Raw genomic sequence first — 26,698 nt, forward strand, 5'->3', positions numbered from 1 at the left:
TCCCTGGTTAATCATCTGTACGGAGTGCTTGAGCAGTCACACTTTTTTTTTACACGTACGGGTCTATACGTTAGGCTGCGAGTAGAGCTGTCCGGTAGGCGTTTTGTCCCTTCCTTCTCTCATCACCACCCATTTTGTTCTTCTTTATTTCCCTTATCTCCTTTCCCCAGCGCCGTGTAGCTGCAAGCTATGGGAATGTGCCTCAGGCCAACTTCCGTGTCTTTCTTGTCAATAAATTTCTATATCTCGCTTAGCTACATTGGCATTTTCTATCGTACGCGCGTCGAACCGTCCTGCATCTACCGTGCACGTGGCCTCTACCTACGCAACAAATATCCCAAGGCGGCCAGAAGGCGAACAATGAGATTTGAAACTGAGAACGCTCGCCCATTGTTTGCAAACATGAGCACGTCCATGCGCCGGATGCTGCTGTATAGGTTTCATACACAAACTTTTTCTTTTTCCTAGCAGGAGCACGAATTTACAAGGATACCCTCTACAACGCTACGCAGGTCACGTGCTCTTGTTATTCTAGCGCCGAAGCAGGCCTTTGAATAGGACAAGGAAGACAAAGAAACACGGTGCCTAGCTGCGACATACACCGTCTGTTCAACATAACTCTCTCTTGAACCACATGTTCCTATTCTCGCATTCTTCTAACGCGGTGCAGTCCGCTATTGTAGGAGCCCCAAAGAAAAGATGATGTTCTTATCGAGCGACGACTGGACAGAAACAGGAGGTTCGAGACAATAGGAATCACTCGCTTTGCTTTTACGCAACAAGAAAATGTCTGGTACGCCCGCACTGTAATGTGGCGAAGTACACAAGCGTGCGGAGTACACCGAAGCGGTTTGTGTAGGTGTTTCTAGCATATAATACAAAAAAAAGAACGCAGTGATTGGTGACAAATGACAAGGCTTAGACGCATCGTACACGCTCCAGCAACACAAAATGTTGATATAAATATTTTCACATAATGGCACATATGCGAGCAGTTACGTATGAACAAGACAACGCGGCATTCGTTGAATGCATTGATCCTATATTGTCTATCGCGAAACGATCTGAGAGACTGTTCTTCAGTCTAAAACACAGTTGACCTGATTTTAAGTCCCACCATAGGAATTATACCTGCGGACGAACGATAAATATAAAGGAGAGGAAGACACAATTCAATGATCGTAGGAAAAGGTAATAGCGGTGAAAGTAACAAAAAGCAAAGCTTAGGTCTTTTTATTCATTTATTTCGAAAAAGTATTCTTGATTAGGGCGGACTGCCTTCCGATGTCGTGAATACTGCTTCATTTAGACAACCTTGAAGCCCATGTTTTGGCCAGTGTTGCTTTCAAAAGCCCATGTTACATCATCCATATTGTTGAACTTTTTTAAAGTGTATTTTCAAGGAAGTACTGCTGATATAATTGAGAACGTTGTGACAATTGTACCGCTCTCACTCTATTGTGATGCCTCATTGCCGTTGGAGGTGCCGCATAAATAAATAACAAATAAACAAAATTAAGTGGCGCGTAGAAATACGCATTCTAAATAACTGCGAAAGTAACGAACGAGCCTCGAAGACGCGCTCGCGCGACTCGTTCCTATTTAACGGAGCGCCCTTCCAGAGGTCGTGCGGCCGGATCAGGTGTCTCGTCGGCCGTGACGAAAAACTTGGAAGAGGTGGTGGGCTCTTCGGACGTGGATGACATTTTCCCACTATTGGGCGTGGATAGTTCGCGGCCCAAGCGTTCGGGCCACCTGCTGGTGTCTCTGTCTGCACGGCAGTACGCCCCGCGGTTGTCGAGAACTGTCGTGGACGTCGCTGGGGGTGTCTTGACCGCGGGTCTGACGCCGCCGTCTGGAGCGGCCGTAGAAGACGCCGTCGTCGACCTGGTGCCGCCCACCTGCTCGTCAAGCTTCTTGCCGTGGTCGTGCTTATGAAGGTTGCCAGATAAACCTGGGCGACCAACAAGATGGCCGTCTCGAAAGAAGGCAGAGGCTCCGGTATTACAATAACAAACAAAAAATGAAAGGAACATTTCGCCTATGTAATATACCGGGTGTTTTTTTTTTTCATTTTCCGTAGACCGAATAGAATTGTTAGGAATTACATGTGGCAGATAGCATATATAGTTCTACTCATTGAGCAGGATTACTCAAGGAAGCAGACATTGCTTTCACAAGAAATCAAAATGCATAGTGGACGAATTAACACAGACCAACTAATTAACTCTGTAATTAATTACATTATTGCGCATATTGCAATTTACGAATTGCAGCCAGAGTGAAGTCGGCGTCGTTTGTGCGGACAGCTGCATGCAATTGTCGCGCGGGGTGGTCAAAGGAGACGAGTGGTTCGACACCAAGACGGCGGCGGCTTATAGCATCGTGGGTGGGGGACCCTCGGGCTACGAAGAGCGCGTAGGAGGGGTGACTGTGTGTCGGGCTTCCGCCACCCGGTTCGCGGAAGCAATGCCCTGGCCTTGAAGTCAGCCCCTCGCCGCTTAACCGCACTGTGCCGAGACATTCGCAAGCTGTCCAGATGCCCGAACAGAACGCGGAAGTGCTTTCTTCGGGAAGTGTGTTTTTTTGCGAGGTTGTGAGACAAAAGGGGACTCGTTGCACTGCAAGGGATTGGTGGCAACGACCTGGACGTATTGGAACTCCCGATAGTGTCACCTTGGAGCCCCGTTGTGTGCACACTGCGCGCCCCGCAGTGTGATTGGACGAACGATGGGGCGAGGGGGTTGCTGGGAATGCTTTTAGGTGCGTGCGGGGCCGTTGGTGGGGATTCGGTGGAGATTCGGCTGAGAATGAAGACCAAAATTCTAACATGTTACTCGTAGTGATGTCCGTGTAAATACTTTCCTTTCTATCGCTTGCATATTATATCTTAATAAACAGTTAACCCCATTGCAATCAGCGTCACTGGCTTGCCTACTGTAACGTGACTTCGCGACATCCATAATATCTTCAAGTTTCCCTCACTGACATCGAGGCGAACATCAACTGGCGCAGTCGGCAGGATCGCGACGTCTTTCTACTGAAGGCAAGTGACGTGTTGGTTGCTTGGGCGGAGAGCAAGCAGGCGGGGGAGCATTTGGAAGCCCCAAGAAAGGACACGACAACAGCGTCGGAAGGACGGCGCAGGAAGCTACGAGCAAAGCCGCAAGCTGGACAGTCTGCAGCAGGCTCATTGTTGCTGAGCGGAGCTGCAGGAATCTCGGAGACGCTCACCACAGTAATGCCGGAGATGCCACAGGTGGACTAGCGACGTAGCGCAGCGGAGTTCGAGTCAGCAAGACTGACAGGGTGAACCGCAGGAGCGCAGAAGACGTCAAGAGTTCCACAGCGACGCAGCGCCGCGGAGTTCGAGTCAGCAACTGACGGGGTGAACCGCAGGAGCGCCGGTGACGTCATAGGTGGCACAGCGACTCAGCGCCGCGGAGTTCGAGTCGGCAAGGCTGACGGGGAGAACCGCAGGAGCGCAGGTGATGTCGACCATCGTGATGTCCGCCATCGTGAGATGGTGACATCTCACGATGGCGGAGAGCGACATGGCTGACGCAGGGTCTGGTCAAGAAGGGGAAAATGTACCCATTCGAGCAGGTGAGCAATTGCTCACAAAAGAAGTGTTTGAGCTTGAGAAGCTCAGACTAATGCTAGAGATGGAAAAAATTAAACTCGCTCAAATGCAGCTACAGCCGCTGGTGGATGCACAGCGCGGGCAGAGGCAGTTGTCGGGTATCAAGCTGGGGGAGTATGCAAAAGAATTGAAGGCAGTTCTTGCTCCAATGCCAGAGGCGGATCCCACAGTGCCCGCATGGTTTAAAAGCGTGGACACTCTCTTCGAAACATTGCAAATCCCCGAGGATATTCGTGGAGTGATATTGCTGCCGTTCCTGAATGAGAAGATGAAAGCATTTGTAGCAAGCGAGTCGGACGGTAGCGTAATGCCATACCCTGAACTCAAAGAAAAAATTCTAAAGGAACTTAAAATGACTCCTAATGAGTATCGGCGCTTATTCCTTTCTGTAAAGAAAGAACAGGATGATTCATGGCATCAGGTGGCGACCAGGTTAGAAACTTTGTTCTCATACTACCTAAAGAGTAGGGATGTCACAACCTTGAAGGATTTAAAAGATTTGGTTATCGCCGATAGGTTTAAACAAATATTATCAGAGGAAGTAAGGACATATGTGATGCAGAATGAAGTCACGCACTGGCTTGTTGCTAGCGAAATTGCCGAGCTAGCCGAGACATATGAGGAAAGCAGACGCGTGGGCTGGACCCGAGAACGTTCGGATAAGCCACTCTGTGAAGGAGACAGACGCGTGGGGAAGACGAGTGGCCAAACAGGGAATGCAGGCAAGAAAACTCGAACGGAAGCTATCCGATGCTTCCAATGTAAGAAATTTGGACACTATGCCAGCAATTGTCCAGACCCGCGGCACGGTTTCGAGAAGGTGCAGCCCGAGGAAGAGAACAGCAAAATCGTAGCGAGGGCGGAGATAATTGTATCTGACAGTTTTCGGCCGCAGGTGGAGCAGTGTGATAAGGTAAATCAGCAAGCCGCGTCGGAGGTGTTAAACTGGGTCGATTTGGAAGTTGGGGGAAATTCCGTCAGGGCTTGTCTCGATTCAGGTGCAGAGATAACTGTGTTGAGGACAGAGACGGTACCCGAGGCTTGTAAGGGCAAGAGTTCAGGTAAAATTAAGTTAAAGGGCGCATTTGGTCAGGTTGTTGACGCGGACCTGCTTTATCTACCACTATCCCTAGCCGGAGAGGATGGATGCAGACACCAACAGGTGCTCATTCTGTGTGCAGTCACTGATGTGTTGTCGAAAGGCATAGGTGCATTGTTAACGCCAGAAGCACACGAACTTCTGGAAAGTGCGAAAATGGAGCTGGAGGAAGAAGCACAGGATAGAGCCACTCTCGAGCAAGCGTTTATCACCACAGAAAATGCAGTCGCAGACTGGCCGGAATGGGGTCCAGAGCTCGATGACGACGAAGAGGCGGAGGAGGATGTTATGGTTGCGTCCGTCGGCCTGGCTGGAAACGAAGCTATGGGTTCGGATGATGCATCTCCTGCTGCCCGCTTCAGGGTTGAGCAGAAAGAGGACAACTCGCTGGGTGAAGCATGGAAGCAAGCAGTTGACGGTACGCATGGAATGAAAGTACAGGATGGTATGCTTTTTCATGACGAGAGGATTAACGGCCAACGGCACAGGCAATTAGTGTTGCCCGAGTCAAAAAGGAAAGAAGTTTTAGAGCTTGCGCATGATAGACCCAGTGGCGGCCACTTCTCTGAGAAAAAGACGAAGCAAAGGCTTAGGAGCGCATTCTTTTGGCCTACTATAGTTGCGGATGTAAAGCGCCACTGTCGAACTTGTCATACTTGTCAGACATTTGCACGACCGTCATTTAAAGACAACGTGCCCATCACCCCATTGACGAGGCCTGAGCGACCCTTTGAGGTTGTATACATTGACTGTATAGGGCCACTTGACCCGGCGTCGATACGCGGGCACCGCTATGCCTTGAGTGTGGTGGACTTATGCACAAGGTGGGCGGAAGTGATTCCCTTAAGGAGCCTCACTGCGAAAGCGACGTGTCAGGCGTTGATAGAAGTGTTCTCGCGATACGGGACGCCTGAACTGATTTGCTGTGATCAAGGCACCAACTTTGTGTCAAGGTTAACACAGGAACTCATGGAGCGGTTAGGGGTTAAGATGCGGTTTTCCACTCCAGAGCACCCGCAAAGCAACGGAATTGTTGAAAGGTGGAATGGCACCTTTAAGGCAATGCTCCGGCACGTCGTCCATGATCACAAAGGGGACTGGGACCGCTACGTTCCGTGGGTGTTATGGGCGTATAGGGAAGTGCCTCATGATATAACAGGAATTTCGCCATTCGAATTGATGTTTGGCCGAGCACCGCGTGGGCCGCTTGACATCCTTCGGCAAACATGGACTGGGGAGTGGACACTACCTACGGGGTTGAACAAGCCAGCAGCGCAGTACTTGAGGGATCTCAGGACTAAGATGGCAGAAGCATCGGCTAAGGTTAATGAACATTCTGAGCCGATTCAAAGACGGTACGCGGAGAAGTACAATTTGAGGGCGAGGGAAAAGCAATTTGTCATAGGTGATAAGGTTCTAGTGCTGGATGGTAGTCAGATAGGCAAGCTGCAGCCAAAATGGAAAGGGCCAGCGGTAATAAAGGAGAAGAAGCGGGACAACAGTTATGTTGTTCAGTTTGAGGAGGGAACGAAGTGGGTGCATGCGAATCGCCTGCGGCCATACATGGCGAGATCCTATAATGTAGGCGTAGTGTTTGAATCGGACGAAGAGTTCGGTGCAGTGATGCATGCCCCCTGTCCTAGAGTGAAGGAAGAAAACGTACAGTTCCAAGTGGCGAACGAGACGTTAACGGCGCGACAGTGTGACGAGCTACGTAGAGTTTTAGGAGAAGCTCAGGAGGTATTCTCTCAACGACCCGGTAAATGCTTGGTAGGTTCACATAAAATTGCACTGCTTCCAAATGCAACACGGGAGAAAGCACACCTGTACAGGGTGCCAGTGGCATTCCGCAAGGAGATTGAGCGACAGGTTGCGGAACTGCAAGACTGGGGCTTCGTGTATCCGGTAGACAGCTCCTTTGTACATCCAGTAGTGTGTGTAGCCAAGAAAGACGGCTCATTAAGGATGTGTGTTGACTACAGAAAATTAAATGCAATGACAGAGCCTGACAGCTTTCCTATGTCGAATATGACTGAGTTGTTGTACGAGGTAGCGCGTGCCAGCTACATATCGGTGCTAGATATGACTAGGGGGTATTGGCAGATAGCTCTAGAAGAGGAGTCACAGCGACTCACCGCTTTCGCTACACCTAAAGGGTTGTATGCTTGGAGAGTCATGCCGTACGGGCTGAGAAACTCGGCCGCAACTTTTCAGAGAATTATGAATGATGTCTTACGTGAGCATTCAGAATATGCCATGGCATATATTGATGACGTGGCTGTATTTTCTACAACCTGGGCAGACCACATGCAGCACCTGGGAAAGGTGTTGGCCACTCTCAAGCAGGTGGGTCTGACGGCGAATCCTGCTAAGTGCAAGTTCGCACAGACAAAGGTGAAATATCTTGGTCATGTCGTCGGATCCGGGACGCATTCCCCCGATCCAGATAGGGTGAGTGCCATCTTCAAACTGCAGGCCCCGAAAACCAAGAGGGACCTTAGGAGTGTCCTGGGTCTTTTTAACTATTACCGTGAATATATTCCCGAATATTCTAAGGTGGTACGCCCGCTAACTGACTTGACAGCCCGTAGGATACCTAAGGTGATCCCGTGGAATGAGGAGGCAGAAAATGCATTTTGCGCTGTAAAGAACGTATTAGCATCGCTGCCGCAGTTAGTGGCGCCTGATCATGATAATGAGTTTCTGTTGACAACCGATGCCTCCGAGATAGCGGTAGGGGCTTGCCTATCGCAGCTTGTGGAGGGAGAACAAAAGCCAGTCGCATTCTTGAGTAAAAAGCTGACAGCATCACAGGCAAAGTGGTCAGCCATAGAGAGAGAGGCGTTTGCGGTCGTGTGGGCGCTGGGGAGGCTGGACACCTGGCTATTTGGAGCAAAAATAAAGGTGGCCACCGACCATAATCCGCTAACGTTTCTGGCCGGCTCCGCATCCACCAGCCCAAGGCTGATGCGCTGGTCACTGGCGCTTCAGAAGTATGAATTAGAGATAGTTCACATAAAAGGAACGGCAAATCGATGTGCAGATGCGCTGTCGCGATTAGATGACGGGGAGGGGGAGTAAAAGCCTGATACGGGAAGTGCGCATCTACGGTGGCTTTGCTAATTGCTTGTGTGTATAGGCTTGTGTGTGAGTGCATGCGGGTTAGGACGCACGTGCCCGATTCTAGTGTTCGCGGGTGCTGCTGTCGACAGACCTCACGGCGACAGAGGCTATTTTTGTTGTTTCTACCGCGGATGCATGGTGGACCTGACAGCAGATTTGTGCCCTTCCTTTGTGAATTGCAAGGACCGTTCGTGATGTGCTGCGTGGTGTGTGCGGGTGTGTGTGTGAAAAATGTCACGCTGACAACAAGTATCCCCGTGACATTCTTGGTGGGGAGGAGTGAAGTCGGCGTCGTTTGTGCGGACAGCTGCATGCAATTGTCGCGCGGGGTGGTCAAAGGAGACGAGTGGCTCGACACCAAGACGGCGGCGACTTATAGCATCGTGGGTGGGGGACCCTCGGGCTACGAAGAGCGCGTAGGAGGGGTGACTGTGTGTCGGGCTTCCGCCACCCGGTTCGCGGAAGCAATGCCCTGGCCTTGAAGTCAGCCCCTCGCCGCTTAACCGCACTGTGCCGAGACATTCGCAAGCTGTCCAGATGCCCGAACAGAACGCGGAAGTGCTTTCTTCGGGAAGTGTGTTTTTTTGCGAGGTTGTGAGACAAAAGGGGACTCGTTGCACTGCAAGGGATTGGTGGCAACGACCTGGACGTATTGGAACTCCCGATAGTGTCACCTTGGAGCCCCGTTGTGTGCACACTGCGCGCCCCGCAGTGTGATTGGACGAACGATGGGGCGAGGGGGTTGCTGGGAATGCTTTTAGGTGCGTGCGGGGCCGTTGGTGGGGATTCGGTGGAGATTCGGCTGAGAATGAAGACCAAAATTCTAACATGTTACTCGTAGTGATGTCCGTGTAAATACTTTCCTTTCTATCGCTTGCATATTATATCTTAATAAACAGTTAACCCCATTGCAATCAGCGTCACTGGCTTGCCTACTGTAACGTGACTTCGCGACATCCATAATATCTACAAGTTTCCCTCACTGACATCGAGGCGAACATCAACTTACACAAGGCGTATCCGCGTGGAACAAATTTTCAGGATGTGACCAATTTCAAGTTATTCATTCCCAAGGCGTGCGACTAAATAGATGAATGCTTCAGTTTCTTCAATGCATAAAATGGCGCTTTGTAAAAAAAAAATTAAGTGGAACATTAGTGCATTTTTACCGCAAGTTTCACGCAGCATATTTCAAACCCTTAAGACTTGTTCCATGTGGGTATGTCGTGCAAGCTCACTGGCTACAATACATAAATTGTAATGTCCGCCGTGAAGTAAATAATTGAGAAGTGAATTGGCGAATTTTGTTAATTAGCCTATTAGCCAGTCCGACTTCTCGTGCGAGTAATGGCCCCGCTTCGAGTAACCCAGCTCAAAGATTGCAATTTAGACATCGCAATTAAACATTGCAATTAAGCATCGCCTGTAAAAACAGGCGATGCTTTAAAGTTCTGCATATGATCTAAAAAAAAAACCCTCAATATATTCAAAGTGGGGTGTATCATGCGGAAATGTATGGTACTTATTCAAACGTACCTCTCTGAAAAAATGCATTAAAATGTATTTTTTTCTAATAATGAAAGTATATCTATACTAAAGATCACACCGATATCCTGCAAAAAATTACTTAGTTGATTCAATAAAGAGGTAAGGAAATGGTGATCAGATAAATTGATATATTGCTCAAGACGCCGCCTTGCACTACCAATCAACAAATTTTATAGCTGCTGAGCTGTGGTTCGCCGTTAGCAAGGGCAAAAAACACGTTAACTAGTCTACCTTTCCATAAGCCGAAAGCCTCAAAAGTGCGAGAGTACGTCAAATTATCAAGGAATGACAGTAAGTAATACTACATCCTCAAAGAAAGAGAGAAAAAAGCGGAAGGAGTAATTTAATAATGCTCGCAGCAACTCGGTGAATTAAGAAGCCCAAATACGCTTATTCAGGGAGCAGAGCAGTTTCGTTCACGAAATTCCGCCAGGTTGTCCTTTCGAGGGACTGCTCTTCTGATTTGCCGTTCTGGGTCGAATGACGTCATATCGACTAGTTCGCTCGATGGACACAAGGTGGTATTCGGTAGCAGTCAAAATTCACTTATTTACTCGAAAGGTGTTAGGATCAGCAGTCGTTCGAACATCAGGAGAAATGTTGCGAAGCATTGCTTTCAGATTGACATTGTTGACTTGCACATTAAACGGACTCGATTGTTCGACTTCGTCAGCGTTTGTCTGCTTCTGTCCAGTACAGATACGATATTCTTGTTAGCTTTGTCGTTTTTCTGCGGTTGCCATATCATCTCCGAGGAACGCACAATTGTTTACATTACCCACCTTTCAACAAAATCCCACAGCGGCGTCATGACGCTACCGCCGGTATACTGAAAATTGTTTAGGCAGACTAACGGAGCTCACGAGAAGAAGCTTACAAACTTTCAAGCTCACAGCGAACTACGTCTATTGCGACGCCTCTGCTGACAAGTCTTGTGTACAAGAAGTACGAAATAAAACGCTGTAGTATTGCGTTGCCGCGGTAGTGTTGTGAAATTGACACAAATCACGCAGTCGGGTAACGTTAAGGGATAAGAAAAGAGCAGAGTGGGTGAGGGAACAAACGCGAGTTAATGACATCTTAGTTGAAATCAAGAAAAAGAAATGGGCATGGGCAGGGCATGTAATGAGGAGGGAAGATAACCGATGGTCATTAAGGGTTACGGACTGGATCCCAAGGGAAGGGAAGCGTAGCAGGGGGCGGCAGAATGTTAGGTGGGCGGATGAGATTAAGAAGTTTGCAGGGACAGCATGGCCGCAATTAGTACATGACCGGGGTTGTCGGAGAAGTATGGGAGAGGCCTTTGCCCTGCAGTGGGCGTAACCAGGCTGATGATGATGATGATGATGACGCAGTCGGGTAAATTGGCATGATGACATAAGCCACCACGCGAATCGCCACACCATGCCCGCAACCAGCAATAGAAGCTTAAGCGCTGCGCTTGTCATCCCACGTATTCAAAAATTTACGTAAACTCCAGCTTCGAAAAAATCCCGCAAACAGGACAGCATTCTCCGTGGGGTATAACGTTTCAAAACGTTCGCGCCAGCCACGAAGCGCTTAGACCGCTGTTTCGTCGTCATCACCTTTGCATTTGCGGGGAGAACCCGAGCTCGGTGAGCCATCGCGCACTCCTTCGGGAGTTCCTGGAGCTGCGCACGGCGGAGCGTCGACGGAACGCGGCGTGGGCTCTTCGCCGATGCCTTGGGCCTGCATGTCGAGCGTGCGCCCCAGCATCGAGTGCAACGTCGAGCGGCGCCTCGCGTAGGCGGCCTTCCAGGCGCCCATCTGCGACAGGGACACGTGCGATATGCTGCTCGACTCGTGGTCGCTGCCGGCGGGCGCTGCCGCGGGCTCGCGATCGCTGTACTGCTTGAATAAGATCAGCACCAGCACCTGCGCCGGAGTGGGCCATCGTCGCATGTAGTTGAAATTTATGCGGAATTTCCGCCGTCTCGCGGTGTTTGTCGACGCGCGTTAGGTAGGCGCTGTCACGTGGCATTGCCGCGTGTCAAGACAGAACGTCAACAAGGCTCGTCGAGGGGATCTTAAGCAATTCGGACAGAGCGCAGTATGTAGACCGCTAATGTGAGACACGGGTTTTTCCTGAATGTGCCGCACGCACACATGCACGAGCGTGTGTTCGCGCGCAACGCTTGGGGCTTTCTGTCGACTCTGTTGTGTACCTGTCGTGGTCTACGGCAGAAGAGACACAAAGCCTTGAACGTGCTGCCTGCGACACTTAGGACCGCGGATATTCGCTCGTGGCGGCACCTTCCACCTTGCCCGGGCATCCAAGAAACATTCTTAGAGAGCGTGCTTCTGTGTGAAAACGTGAGCGACCGTAGCTCACGATCTTTAAAAACCTATAATCCTTGCCCCGTTTCCCTTTCATCCATATATGGTCAATACGAATGAATGATCCTATCCAAATAGAGAAATGAACATGTTAAACAAGCAAGCAACTGGCACACGTACAAAAAGAAAAGCGTTCTTTAATGTGCATCGAAATCTAAATACCAGGGTGGTGTTGCATTCCGTCTCATTGAAGTGTGGCCCTATTGGCTGAGGATCAGCCAATAGGCTGATCCTCAAGTGGTCTAGCGCTTATCGTCAGAAGATTGTAGGCAATGAACCCCTGAAGAGGGTACAGGGAAAGGATACAGTAAAGTGCAAACAGAACGAGGAAAGTTACGCTAACATTAAACAGTAAATATAAAAAGCAAATTACATAATGACCATGGCACTAGACCCACTAGGCTCACTAATCCGCCAGACAGAGGTGAAACAAGCCTGTCTACATGGACGGCTCCGGTTAACCTGAATTCTCCCTGAGGTCTCACCTGAGGTCTGACCTGAGGAGACCTGAGGTCTTCCTACGCTGTGGGACTCTTTTCCCAAACAATTTCAACGTAATTTATGACTAAAATCCAATGAATGCACGTGCTTAACGTGTCACCATTGCAAGTTTCTCTCCGGCATCGCTTGGACGTGCAAATCAAAGACTCCCTCCAACTTGTCTTGGTTAATTTTTCTTACGCAATTAGGTTACTTACCTTAAATATCGCCACAAGAACAATTTGAGGAAGAGACGGCTTTGACCGGATTTTCTGCAAGGAGGAGGCATTACGCTCATTTCAGAATGACTTCAATATCTAAACCAAACCAGTACGTGTGTGTGTGTGTGCGTGTGTGTGTGTGCGCGCGCGCGTGTGTGTGTGTGTGTGTGTGTGTGTGTGTGTGTGTGTGTGTGTGTGTGTGTGTGTGTGTGTGTGTGTGTGTGTGTGTGTGTGTGTTTCGTTTCTTAAGGTTTCTTTTTCGAATAACTGTAATGTAATGAATAACTAACTGCAATAGCTGTCTTACAGGAATGTTCGGGCTGGTGCGTGTGCTTATGCAGTGACGTGCATACAGCATTCTTTGGCGGACCGCTTCGTGACTCAGGGCAATGAATTTCTAGCAACGGGTGGTCATCGCGAAGATGCCGACACGTACACGTTATTTGACAAATTGACTAACGCCAGAAAAAGAAAGTTACGTATGAAAAAAGCAGCACCGAATGTGGCACACAGACCTCTGTAAAGGCCACGACCTTACGGGGGAACGATTCTCTTGTAGTGATGCGTTCAGTCGTGGTCTCGTAATCCTGCAAAAACCAAGTTGACCTTGTAGCGTATACATGAGCACTGCTAAATGTCGACAATTCGACCTGTTAGTGTTCAAGGTCAAGTGCGCAGGCGCGCACAAGCACTGTATACTTTACCGAATCAAAATGGTCACGTCCTGAAGGATATCTCTCCATTATGTTATCTTGCATGTAATCCAACGTCGACGTTGTCTGAAGAGTAAAAAATTAGGCATGGAATCGGTTGTAACGTCGTCGCTATGGCGAAACTACACGTATGCCTATTATAATTAAGTGAATACTATAGTATCGGCACGTCTCGCAGCGTCCTTGGAATGATTTAGTTGCTTTATTGTCTCTTCCCGTGCTTCGATCCTTCATAGTCTGACCTCGCTTTTGTTAAATCAAAGTGTTTTTCATTAAAAGAAAAGCAGCTACTTTCTTCGGTGGTTCTGCGTAAGAATAGAACATGCGTATGAGGGAGCCAGTGAAAAAAGGATGATGCAAAGGTGCAACATAGTTACGAACTGCTCTCCTATATCATCGCTGTTGCTGCGAGCGTTACAACCGCTGATCCATTTCTCTTCGTTTTGTACTGCGCGATTGTTAGGACGGGCTAAATCATTGAATTCACAATAACTGACCAGTTGACCCACCTCGGCTATATACCTTGGTATTTAGGGCCGTCGTAGCAGAGGGTTTTAGAATACTTTAAACCACATCTTCTTCGTTAAAGTGCAGATGCGTTACGAGAGCTCTTAAAGGCACATTCTCCCCGGCCTTCGTGGCGTGTACTGTCGCCGTTAACATCATTAGGTTTTCTTGGCAGTCATCGAGCGATAGCCTCCAGATACTTAAGTGAGTAATATTGGTAGAGATGGTATATGAACAAAGAAGACCAAAAATGGCTTGCTTACGTCTTCTCTTGTGGTCTCCGTGGCGCTTTGCAAGGCCCTGTAGCCCTTGAATAAGAATGAGAACACCGGAATAAGTTTTATCAGCGCTGTTTGCACTTTGCTATTTCGTGCACGGTACACTGGACTCAAGTACGAAAACGGCAACATGCATACAGGCCGAGATATATAAAATCATCCAGCTGGTTGGTTTTAGCAGATCTCGAAGTGGTATCGCTATGAAATTCTCAATCTGAGGCCACCCCGTAAATATAGTGAAGTTCCAGGAATAAAATTTAGCTTGAAAGAGCGTAGGTTAGGGCGTGTTGGTATTCCATAACTGAGGTTTTTCAGCGCACGAAAAGGGACAAAAGACAGTGGCAACAACAAAACCGTGTCCACGTCTTGCCACTGTCGTTTGTCCCTTTTCGTGTGCTGAAAGACCTCAGTTATAAAATTTAGCTGTTGCCTAAACCACGTCTATATTGATCTTAAGGTCTGCGGAGAAAGCCATCTATAAAGGCATGTTCCGTAAGAGGTTTAGGGTGAAGGTTAAGGCAATTTTATAATTCAGCATATTGTGCGTTGTTATCTCTCATGTAAGTAATGTCCGCCTCTTCGATTCCTAAATTATGGAGTTAAACCTTCCGAATTTTCATACTAGGTTACGATGGACGCCACAGTGGAGAGCTCTACATTTATTTCGACAACTTGAATTTTTACAGCTAATCTGTCTATAGATAGGGCCCCACGATTTTTTTCGCGTCCCTCACGTCGACAGAAAACCTAGGGGGTGGAACCCGGCGGCAGTGCAAGGACAGGATTAATGCCTCGTACCCACTTAAGTCAGAGGCGTGAAGCGAACTTACAGCAGAGCTTCCGTTTCAATACGAAACGCACAAATAAAAACAGCCATCAAACCACACGATTGATGACAAGGTGTGCGCACTGCCGCGTTGATCAACGTACGTTGCCGCCAATCCCTCGCCCATGGTCGTTGTCGGAGACTTTAACGTAGGCTTCTCAAAGCCGGACACAAAGCAGTGGTTCACTCACTTCGTGGAAGACCTTGGCCTCGGTTGCTTCAACAATTCGATTCAACCAGCTACCGTACACGGGTCATGCATGGGTTTACTTCGGGCAAAAATATTTCTCAAATCAGTGACAGTGACAAGAACTTTATTGGAGTGTCCTGAAGAACTTGATTGGGGGGAGCCGAAGGCGACCTAATCAAGTTGGTGGCTCCGCCCACGACGGGACCGGGAGGCGGTGACTCTCTGCGACGTCGCGGGCCCTCTGGACGGGCTGCAGTTGGTGTGTGAATTCCGAGCTCTTCAGCAAGGCGTCCCACTTAGAATTGTATTGAAGTTAGGAGCCAGCTTTGTACGGGCGCCGCCATAGCCTGTGGTCAAAGGAGCAGCATGCGTGACCGCATTTGGAGCACGACTGCACGAAGTTAGGGTCTATCCAACTAAGCGCTCTAAGGAGGGGGGGGGGGGGGGGAGTTAGGATCTCGTCTGTAAGAGCCTGAAAGTACCGGCCTGAGCCTTGTTCAGTTGCGGGCTGGGGGGAGGGAATTTACTCCTGCTGTGTCTGTAATGAGACGTAATTTCGTGATAGATGGTAAGGATCTTTGAAGGAACAATCGTGTGGGAGAGCCGGACCGTTAGCTTGGGCATGGTTCGTGAATTCACGTGCCAGGCAGTTGGCCCACTCGTTAGGGTTGCAACCCGCTTGGTTAGTCCTACCGTTGACGTGGGCCGGGAACCACGCTATGCTATGATCTCCAGTTTTTTCGCCCGTAGTAATGCGAAAGGATCTGTTGACGACGCCGGCTGCGTGTTTAGAAACTAGAGCGGACGACAAAGCCCGAACTGCCTTGCGCGAGTCAGGGAAGATGGTCGTCGGGCCTATTGCGGCTTGAAGAGCCAAGGCTATTGCGGTTTCCTCCGCCTCGTTCGCGTGTTTAGTGTAGATTGACGCGGCGCTGATAAGTGCTCCGCGCGCGTCAGCGACCGAGATTGCAAACCGGTCTTCGCTGCCATATTTGGCGGAGTCGCCGAAGAATGTATCTGCCCCGTAAGGATCGATTCGTTGAAGGATGGTCCTAACTCAAATAAGAACTGAAAACATATGTGTGTATCATAGCGACCACAAAGCAGTTGTAGTAGTGACTTCAAAGTAATACATATAAAATGAAGGTTTTGTAAACTGCACTGAAACGTGCGTTTGTGTCGTATATCACATTGAATGGCAATGTAAGTTATCATTGTACATCATGTGATCAGTGTTTGACAAGTTGTCCTACAATAAGCGCAACGTATCGACAGCTTTGCTGACCAACCACCTTCACAGGGGTGAATTGGCAGAGATTATTTTTAATGCACACCCAAAGCACAGTATACACAAGCGTTTTTGCATTCCTTCCCCATTCCGAATGCGGCCGTCGCGGCTAGGAATCAAACCCGCAACCTTTCTGCATCACTGGTGCAAAGCAAACGCTATTAGACTGAACCTAAGTAAAACTGTTCTTATTGTGTTCCACTCTGAAGCTAAGAAAATCGCAGATTTTTACCAATAGTGCCATATGAGAGCTGTCCTATCTATATATCTAGATATATATAGGCTAGGTATATATCTAGCCTATATATATATATATATATATATATATATATATATATATATATATACATACATATATATATATATATATATATATATATATATATATATATATATATATATATATATATATATATATATATATATATATATATATATATATATATCTAGCTAGGAGAGCCATATGAAAGCTGTCCTAGCTGGGTGCGCTAGTCGACTGTCGTTTCAGTTCACATGCCATGTGCGTTCTGTAATACAAAAATGCTTCCTATGCTCTGCACGTTGTCTCTCGATGCAGACATATTGTTGCCCAAGACATCTTATAGTTAACCTGTACTACGATTTTGTTCATTCACACATCAATTATCGCACAGCTGTTTGGGGCTTCACTAATAAAACGCACTTAGTACCCATTTTGAATTTACAGAAAAAAGCTTTTCGTTTATTAATACACTGCCCGCCCACTACAATATCCGCAGGCCTACTTAAATACCTTCGTATATAAAAACGTCTATGAACTAACTACATATAATGCTCCTTCCTCGATGTCTAAGCTTATATAGAGGAACATTCGATTAAGGACTGTTACCCCGCTTCAATCCGCATTAAATAATAAAACCACTAGAGACCGTTTCGTATTACCAAAAGTGCGCACTAATTATGGTTGATTTAGCTTGGGGTATTTATGAGGTTTGAGTTGTAATAACCTGAACTCTAATATTACATGGTTTCATTTCTTGCACTTATCTAAATGTATCTAAGGGTGTCACTGATTAACCCTGCACGGTGATAAAACTGTTCGCCTTGTTGGTTGCTGTCAATGCAGCTCACATTTTTGTATACTTATAATTATTTTGGTTTGCTACCCTTAAACAATATTGTTGGGTTCCTGAAGTTGTTTATGTGAAAGAACGTATATTCAAATGAAATAAACTTAAACTTCACTTGAACGTTGTGTTCAGCAGCCTATCGTCATCACAACGGAGCCGCAGCGGCGAATCTTGCTACATTCCACCGACACTTAAAAAAAAGTGCCTAATTTAATAAAAGCAGCTCTTATCTTTTCAGGACTGCGAAAGATTTGCCTTATTGCGCCACATGATGATTGGTCCATTGATTGATTGATTGATTGATTGATTGATTGATTGATTGATTGATTGATTGATTGATTGATTGTGGGGGGCTATTCTTTCTAAGGTTTGTGAGGAAATTATTTTGACCACAGAGGGCTTTAGTAACTTGCCTTCAGTCTCAGGGGAGGAGCGTTTTTGCATTCCGCCACTTTCACAATGTGGCCGCCGCTGACGGGAATGAAACCGACGACTTCATACTCAGCATTCGAACGCCGTGGTCTAGCCACCATAGCCATGACAGCAGAATCATAGAGGTAGGCATTTATTGGAAGTTCATTCAAACACAATGAAGTGTGATTTCCTTGCAGTCTCCTCTGAAGGTACTGAAAGTTTTTATCATTCACATTGAAGCTGAAATGTACTGAAAAGTTGCGCGACTCGGGCGCTTCGCTTTGGCCCAGAAGCACGTAAATGTGTCGACTCACTTATCGTAAATTTTTGGACTTGTTTTTCTTCCCACTGTGCTGTTCCAAAAACACTGCAGTTCTGCATGCATAATTGCTCTGCGCGACTCCTTTTCAAGTGGTCAGACATCGTGATGGCCTTTGCTGCTACATCGACTTAGACGCGTGCCTCTCTACGAAAACAAGATCGACCTATAAAAGGTTATCACAACTTTTGCTTAGCGCAGGGAACACTGACGCTTATACTATAGTTTCTAACATTAATTCTCAGTGTTGATAGCAAATTCAGCCATATCTCCCTAAATGCATATGGACACGTTCAAATTCAAGCAAGTTGCACTTGAAAATTTATTATTAACGTGAATTATTCAGTTTGTAACGAGATATCTTTTACATAACCAACGTCATTTGTTTTCGCCTGTTTTGCGACGGCTAACCCTCCCGTTAGTCCTTATTCATTTGGCCACTCCGATGACCAAGTGAACTTTCTTTCTCTGGATATGTCAAGACAAACGAAATTGATTACTTTACTCTCAGCACATGTTGCACGCACGTGTTATACAGACCTAAGTCAACGTTCATGCATATATGTTTCAAAGTTTTAAGCACTGATTAGACATTCTCTTGAGCATTAGTCTCGCTGATCTAATGTAATTTTTCTGCGCAGTCAACAAGCAGTTATTGACGTTCAACGCGTGAACAATGAGCCTGCCTACTTTTCAAATTTGAAACGGAACAGTGCGGTTTTCACGGGGACAAGCAGGGAGGGCAACACGACATGGTCCGTGTCGTTCTCCCTGCTTGTTCCCGTGAAAACCACGCTGTTCCGTTTCAAATATGTCTTACCAACTCGCCCAAACGTCTGTTTCAACTGCTTTTCAAACTGCACTAGGGAAGCGTTCTAGAATATTATCGCGGCGCTTACGTATAAAGAAAGCCTACGTGCGTCTATGCGCCAGTTCAAAAAAAAGTAAGGAAGAAAGATAAAACGCACGAATTTCATTCCTTGGCGTTAAGTTAAGGTTAGATTAGGTTAGAAAAAATAGTGCTTTCTGAAGCGTACACGTCATAGAAATGCCCTTGTGGCTTCTTCTAATGTAGAGCAACTCTGGACCCATGAACATGGTGTAAAGGATTACCCAGTTTGCCTTTCTGTTTGTCCATTGTTGCGGCAGAGCGCAAAACGACCTAGTTGGGCAGCCGTTCTATTATTTTACTTCTTTTACCTTCCGTGCCAGTGTGTTATTCCAGTATTTTTCCGCTATCTCGGACAGCAAAAGAATAGGCGACAGTAAAGTATATAGAGCTGGAATAGCGAGTATCCCTCAGCGGCAGTGTGACGTAAAAAACGTGAGCGGAATGTTCAACAGACATAATAAGTTGCATCACTTTTTTACAGTCATATACTTGTTTTAACAAAGAATAAGGTCTTGTCAAGACGGAGTAGCTCGAGTGTTGAGAACGTCATCGCAGTGACTCAACTCAGCCCCTTTTTTTACTTTTAGCCATGTGACATAAATTAAAACACGTTCTACCCTGCATTGCTCTATGGGAGTCAGTGGAAATATACGGGGAAACATGTCCTCCCTGCATGCAAAGCATGGTCAGAGAATCAATTGAGAATGCGTGAATAATCCCCGGAGGGAAGAGAAAAAGTGACCGTATTAATGCAGGACACGGCTCAGGAAACCCCTTAGCAACACTGTCATACGCAGAGCTTACTCAGCATCAGCTAATCGTTTTATTTAGTATTGTAGGCTTAACCGCACTTCCCTGGCGGTCAAAATTAATCCGGAGTCCTGATCGCTAAAGCGTGCCTCGTCATCAAATCATAATTTTTTGGCACGCATAACCACAGAATTTAATTTTTAATTAATCGCCCTCTACACACACTGGAGCTGAGTTCTGATTTAAATCCCAATGAGGCGGCATAACTGCTGAAGAACTGTGCAGCAAATCGTCGTTTCTAAATATTTTGATGACGTTGCTCCTCTTACCTGGTCGTATACGGACTGAACCAGATAGTATAGTGCGATGTCACACGCGAAGGTGACGATGATGTCGAATGCGTTCCATAGAAGAAAGGCTCTGACGCAGACATGGTTTCCCTGAAAAAAATTTGATGGCGGCTGTTTTGAAGCGAACGGTCGCAGTAGACGCGTTACGCATTCTACAGAAATGCGCACAGAAGCCTGTGAGTTAGTGGAAGATTAATACATAAGGATGGACTGTCTGTGTGAGCGGGACATCGGTACCGATGTTCGACTCAGAAATACATTCCTTAATTGTTGCGTTATATACAATACTTCTTTTTTTTTTGCTGTACAGAATTTTTGAAAATCGACTGTGGCAGATAGCACAATCCGACTCCTTAGACTGGATTACTCGAAGAGTCGGAATTACGTGCACAATAAATCGACATACATACAACGAATTAACAAAATATAGATAATTAATATTTGAACTAATTACCTTACTGAACGTATTGCAATATAAGAATTGTAACCGGTTGGCTCGCAAGGCGATACACTTGAAACGAATTCTGAGGATGACACCAGTTTCGAGATATTCGTTCTCAAAAGACGCGACCAAATACATCGGCGTCCAAATTACTTTGGCGTCTCAATGCATAAAACTGCATAAACTGCATCGCATATGTCGAACCTTGTGTCACCCCGAGTATTCGTTCCAAGTTGATACGCCTTGCTAACTCGCGAGCTGCAATTCATAAACTGCAATATCTGCCATAAATTTAATTAGTTGGAAATATAATTAGTGAGATTTTGGTAATAAGTGGATCGTGCGCTTCGATTTCTTGTGTTATTCTGTTCAAGTAATCCCGCTCAACGTTTAGAATTGTGCTATCTGCAGCAGTGAGTCTTTAAAAATTCTGTATAGATAAAAAAAAAAAACTTCCGGCAGAACTTAGGCCGCGCATTGTTTTACGAAGGACCGCCAGCTATAGCTCAGCAGGGCGCCCCATATAGTCAGACTTTCGCGCTGAACGCTTACAGCTTTTTGGTTTGCAGCATACAACGAATGATATGCAGGTACGCTCTAATAGTCTCTGGCATAGTTCATGCAAACGACACGATAATTTACACTGGTTATTCTTGGAAGTTGCGTGCTTGCGTATACCTAACGGAATTAGCAAAGTGGCATCTACATTTTCTTTCCCCTGTGTTGTAGCGATTGTCTATTGTATAACACTGCCATGGTTGTCAAATTACGATGCCAGGGAACGACACCAGCACGTCCAGCACCAGCTGGAACACACGAAGTGGCACCGTGGGGGAACGGATGAAAACAAACACCAAGAACTGCTTATTTATGGATGGGGCATGCTGCGTGGGTCTTCGATGCCACGACTTCCCTACATAATTTACTGTTGCCAGACGGCTTTATGCACTTCGTCGAAAGTATACGATGCCAAAAGCCTGTTGTCAGTTTGCCTACACCAGGCTGACCACAGGCTATTTTAAGGGAGCTCTGGTAGCATGCTGTAAGTTCCAACATCCTGGGGAAAAGAGAACTTTCGGGCTGCCTATCCAGACGTGTGGAGTGACAGGATCGCCAGGGAAACCGCACCCCAAAGCTGAACAATACGTATGGTGAATGCAAAGGGTAACCCGCACACCTTTCACAAGTGATGTGGTTCTGTGGTTCTGACCTGTGGTTCGACTAGTTCTGACCACCATGTAAGTACGACACCGCGACCAAGAGTGACACCGTGGCTGCTGAGTTTCCGTCAATTTTCCACAACCTGTAATTTCTCGAGTTTTCCTTAAACGCATGATCTGATTTGTGGGGTTTCTCTCTAGGAAGGTGACAGACGTCGCGCTGTAGAGGGTGCCGGTTAAATTTTGAACTGGGTTTCTTCGACACTCGCCTAAAGAAAGGTAGGCGAGTGTATCTGCATTCTGCCCCCATAGAAATGCGGCCGGAGAATCGCATCTACGACCTCGTGCTCAGCATCATAACGCTAGAACCATGCAATGTAAAGATTACCGAGCTTGTTACCACGTCGATCAACGATCGCTGCTGAGAGCTAGGTATAATCAGACCTCCAGGACATCTATTTCAACGTAATGGGTGCTCCACTGGAAGGGCACAGGAGGCCTCTATATATCGCTCGATGTTCTTATGCGGTATTCCTTCTCATGGATCCTAAAATATCCACTTTATTACAGTGTTTGCATTGGCATATTCTCAACGTAAGCTATCTGTAAGGTAACTGAAGAATGGAAGCGATACCGATATTCGCATTGCAATTAGCATGGGCTGGAGACCATAATAACAGAACAGCCAATCATGATAGTTGCTATATTATTCAAGGGACACCCGACTGATGACAAACAGTTCTTGCGAACGCTAACGTTTATGAACTCGATAGTATGTTCGTAAGCCTTTTCGTACGCGAGATAAGTTTCCTTTGTCTTGCTTAAGTTATCTATATAAAGAAAAACAGGTATAACAAAAGATAGAAGAAACGTTTTATTTCTTGCATTGGCCTGCATCGAATCGGTAACCGAGCGAATTACTGTAAAAAAGAATAGCTCTAACCTCTTAGCTTGCCCACATAGTGAAAAATGTTATATTGAAAAACCGAAGGGAACGGGAACACGGGAGCTGACGACACTTACGGTACACTGGGAGCAGAGGAAGGCTACGTCGGAGATGCAGCAGAGTGTGGACGAGAATACGGTTACGTACAGCACTGCCGCCAGGGCGGCGAAGCCTGGGAGAGAAGAGACGAAAGTACCGAGTCCTCGTTGTCTGCGCACATGTTGCGAGCTTGGCGACCGTTGCTTATCTTCCCTTAAAGAACTCTTCCTTAACGTCCTGAAACTGTACAGTGCAGTGTGTGGGACACCGTTGCGAAGGGTGTCGGATAAAGTTACACCAGCTGGGGTCTGATAGCGTGCACCACGCCAGCTTTGAATTCAGCACCCGCCGTGAGACTGCAGCTGCCGCTGGGAATCGAACCCATGAGAGGGCGCTCAGCAGCAGGACGCCATAGTTACTGAGTCACCACGGTGGGCTTTTCTCTTCACTTAATTTCATTTAATAAAACATAAAATGGGGCTAGTTTGTTTACGCTATAAGCATGGTCTTAAGTAGCGCTAACTGGAAGAAACACAAGAACGAAGATGATAGGCACGCACCAAGGGCTCCGAGCTTCATTTAGCCTCCTTTATTTTTACGACCCAGGGCAACACCTGAACTTTGAGGCACAAGGCAGGAAAAAGCTTTGTATTTAATTTCTATCACCCGATGCCAGTATAAGGATCCTTAACGTGTGCCACATTACCCCCTCGCAGGCCTTTCTTTTCACTCGGTCGCCATATTATTGTTTGTAAAGTTAACTTCAGTTAAATACGATAAACAGCGCAAGGACTAAAATATAAGACCGTCTTTAGTCCCGCTCTCACGGTTTCTTTTCTTTTTTTTTTACCGTATTACGTTGTCATACCAACAATATTAACTGTCGGGCTAGCAATAAACAACACTTGTTTTTAGTGTCCTTATAGCGCGAAAAAAACTATTCGAATAGCTTTCAGCTTCAGTATGCATACTATGCATATACTGTTCCAGCTTCGGGGCTCGTATTTACAAAAATTCCTTACGCTATAATTGTTCGTAAGAGCAATTTTCCGCCAATGCTGATGTTGGGCATATTATTAGCGAAGGCGACCGGCCCTATGACAAAGAGCAACTTACGGGCAAAAACCTTTACGTGTGCATTCCGCCCCTGTTCCTTAGAAACTGAAACATACTAAGCAGATCGCGCAGGCTTGTAGAAAAAAAAAAAAAAGAAGTGCTGCCAGCACGAGTGAAATCGCGTTTCTTGACGCCTCCTGATTGGTGCTGAAGCTGTCAATGTGTCACGTGAGTATATGTTTAAAATACTGACATAAAGAGGCCCATCTCCTGTATATGGTGCAAAATTTGAACATATTCTGCAGCCATACGTTTCGGAGAAATATAGTTCTGACCACGCACCCAACTGACAGTAAATACCAAGGGCTCCTAAGAGCGGTCGCGTATGACATGAAGAAGGCTCACCTCGAAAAGTTCTCGTAGACTCTCTCCGCATATTAACTCGGAGGCGATACCCTTCAGCAATCGATTGCGCGTTCTCAAGAACCAAATAACAGTTCGCACACTGAAAAATAAAAGTATACATAAACAAAGACCATTACTATCCGATGTTTTCGCGAAGTGGTGCACTTTTGTTCCCACACTGTTTTTAACGTAAGCAACGGGTATAAAGAAGGTGAAAAAACGAAACGCGAAATAAGATGTGCTAATTCTTTCGCTCCCCGATGCTTATAATTACCTTAAGTTCCCTAGGAAACCAACAGCGGGAACAAGCTCACATGTGCTGCTCACGTTAAATTTCACGTAAAAGTTAAACGATAGCCAGGCAGAACCTCTTCCCCTGGCTACAATGAAGATAATAAGGATCTGCAATAGCCACAGAAGATCTGACCTGTAGTTGCAATGCACGGCAGAATTTCATGTCAAAATTTGATCATAGTTGTTTTTCTGTCGCTTTGACAAGTTGCTTTGTGGTTCACACATCGACCACACCTGTCTACTTCCCACATATGCAATATTGTTTACTCGCGTCCGCATTGAGAAGACAAGGTAACAAGGCATCAAGTACAACAAGCAACAAGGACAACAGGCTGGATTTTCTTACCAGGCAGTGTTCAACCCGACACCCAAGAAAAATCTGGACGCTTCGCTGGCAGCTACATCCCTAAGATACAACATTTTGAGTATCTAGCGTTCAGAAGGCTCCAGCAAAACGCGCGCTATAACCATTTACGAAAAGCATCTACACGGAGTCCAACCAGGCGAGGATGAGACTTACTAAGCAACCGATGGCGATGATGTTGAGAAGGACTGGCCTTGACATGGAAGATTGTACTGCTCTCCCACTTCTAGCACGCATATACATTCAAGAACACTCGGCGCAAAACAACTTGCACGCTTTTTACGTGCTGCCGAGCTGTCCTGCAGACGCTTGCGGCAGCGCAGAACGCTAGCATGGCGTGACGCAATGGCGATGGAACTGCGTTTGTAGCAAGGAAAGACGAAGCAAAACGCGCACGCTGGACTCCTCGAGTGAGGAGACAACCCACTGCAGGTCGGAGGAGCCACCCGCGCTCGCTTCGCTCTCGTGCTGCTTTGGATGAAGTTTATTCCACTGATCTCTACTATTAGAGAAGACATCAGTGGCTTATTCTCTCCCCCCCCCCCCCCCTTCTATTTGGAGTTACTGACGCCAAACCCGTGAGTTTTCCTGATACATCTTTGATCACAGTAGCTTTTTGAGTGTGACAGCTGCAAAAATTACAATTTATATTGCCGTTTCCCAAGTAAACCAGATAATCAAGGGTTCAGTAGGGTGGTGCCACACGTCTTGTGTGGATGACTTCCCTGTGACAAAATCGTGTGGTTACGCCAATTTCGCGGTCCGAAAGCTTCTGTAGGAAATCGTAATTTAAGACACTGCTTTGCGTTGATTATATTCACAATAAATCCACTCTATTAGCCTCCTTTTCTTATGTGGAGGAAGGGAGAATCGTAGAGGATCACTAAAATGAAAGTCTTTAGTGCCACTGAAACTGCATAAGTTCATCAAAAACAACTCTCGCGTGTTTCCATAGTATCCCTCATATGACCATTAAGCCACCCCATCCAATTTATCTACATATGTGTACTCGTCACATCTGTCACTTTTATCTGCTCGCTCTGTCACACACTTTTAAGTATTTAGGAATGATTTCTGATTTAACGCTGTCTTAGAATTATCATTTAGAACATGTAGCAAATCGTTTAGGGATGCATGGTCAGTGAATTTCTGTATTCGCTGCAATTCATTTCAAGCTTGTTCGTACGTAACTAGTCTATAAAGGCTTAGGTGAGTCAATTGTTAAATATGACGTGTCTGCTTACGGTTTAGCATCTCCGTATAAACTCTAAACAATTTACTGCGTCATAAGAATAATCGCCGCTGCTATTACATATTGTGCGTGAGATATATATATATTGAAATGCTTCCTGTAGCTAAATAGTTCACATTAGGTGTTTTATATAAGCAATATTTTTTTCCGGTGCCTTTAAAATTCCAGAAAAAGAAGGCAACCGACCGTACGTCGAGTCGTAAATCTGTTATTCCCAGATTATGTACTAATTACGGAACGATGACTCGTGCTTTAATAAAGCGCCCCGTGTCGCAGAAAATCTGCTGTCGGCGTTGGCAGCGTTGTCCGCGAGGGACAAATCATCCCGAACCAACCCAGGCCCTTCGCGTGGCACATAGGCGTTACTGGAATAATTTACTTTCTCAAGGTAAAATGCGTCGGGAAAATTCGTAAAGTACGACTTACTCACAACCTACAGACATAATAGCGTTGGATTGCAATTTCAATATAAGGGAAAACAAAATTCTGTTACGCGGCAACTCAAACAGGACCCCCTTTTTTAGCGGCTGTTTGAGGTGTGGCGCATCTGTGCACAGCCACCGCGATCGGCCCACGCAAGACGCCGCGTTTCCCGGTAAACATTACGGCTAGATAAGCAGCAGTTGCCGGGA

The 26,698-nt window shown here is 46.6% G+C and overlaps 2 protein-coding genes across 3 annotated transcripts; one reads left to right on the forward strand and one right to left on the reverse strand.

Annotated features, from left to right (window-relative positions):
- Positions 1-1,219: 1,219 nt before the first annotated feature.
- On the reverse strand, positions 1,220-25,161 carry LOC135898710 (uncharacterized). 2 transcript variants are annotated; one of them, XM_065427811.1, is made up of 10 exons: positions 24,971-25,161; positions 24,157-24,256; positions 22,734-22,828; positions 20,088-20,198; positions 13,956-14,000; positions 13,177-13,251; positions 12,988-13,059; positions 12,470-12,523; positions 11,000-11,201; positions 1,220-1,954 (listed from the first exon to the last, which is right to left on the reverse strand). In XM_065427811.1, exons 1-10 carry the CDS (start codon positions 25,055-25,057, stop codon positions 1,599-1,601), a joined length of 1,197 nt encoding a protein of 398 aa, XP_065283883.1. In that variant the 5' UTR covers positions 25,058-25,161; the 3' UTR covers positions 1,220-1,598. The 2 variants fall into 2 exon arrangements, with proteins under 2 accessions (XP_065283883.1, XP_065283882.1); XM_065427810.1 differs by having other exon boundaries at positions 11,000-11,309.
- Positions 3,540-8,347, forward strand: LOC139057078 (uncharacterized). The gene is made up of 3 exons (XM_070534865.1): positions 3,540-5,160; positions 7,045-7,272; positions 8,205-8,347. The coding sequence occupies exons 1-3, from the start codon at positions 3,540-3,542 to the stop codon at positions 8,345-8,347; spliced, it is 1,992 nt and encodes a 663-aa protein (XP_070390966.1).
- Positions 25,162-26,698: the final 1,537 nt, after the last annotated feature.

The sequence above is a fragment of the Dermacentor albipictus genome, chromosome 3 (assembly GCF_038994185.2).
Source record: "Dermacentor albipictus isolate Rhodes 1998 colony chromosome 3, USDA_Dalb.pri_finalv2, whole genome shotgun sequence".
Lineage (NCBI taxonomy): Eukaryota > Metazoa > Arthropoda > Arachnida > Ixodida > Ixodidae > Dermacentor > Dermacentor albipictus.

Excerpts from the sequence above, each read along its gene's own strand:
- LOC139057078 (XM_070534865.1), top strand. The coding sequence starts at position 3,540 with ATGGCGGAGAGCGACATGGCTGACGCAGGGTCTGGTCAAGAAGGGGAA. Across the intron at positions 5,161-7,044 it reads ATGGAAGCAAGCAGTTGACG|ACCACATGCAGCACCTGGGA; the intron begins GTACGCATGGAA and ends CAACCTGGGCAG. Across the intron at positions 7,273-8,204 it reads GGGTCTTTTTAACTATTACC|GAGACGAGTGGCTCGACACC; the intron begins GTGAATATATTC and ends GGGTGGTCAAAG.
- LOC135898710 (XM_065427810.1), bottom strand. The coding sequence starts at position 25,057 with ATGTATATGCGTGCTAGAAGTGGGAGAGCAGTACAATCTTCCATGTCA. Across the intron at positions 24,257-24,970 it reads TCATCGCCATCGGTTGCTTA|TGTGCGAACTGTTATTTGGT; the intron begins GTAAGTCTCATC and ends TTTATTTTTCAG. Across the intron at positions 14,001-20,087 it reads TTCAGTCCGTATACGACCAG|GGCTACAGGGCCTTGCAAAG; the intron begins GTAAGAGGAGCA and ends TTCTTATTCAAG.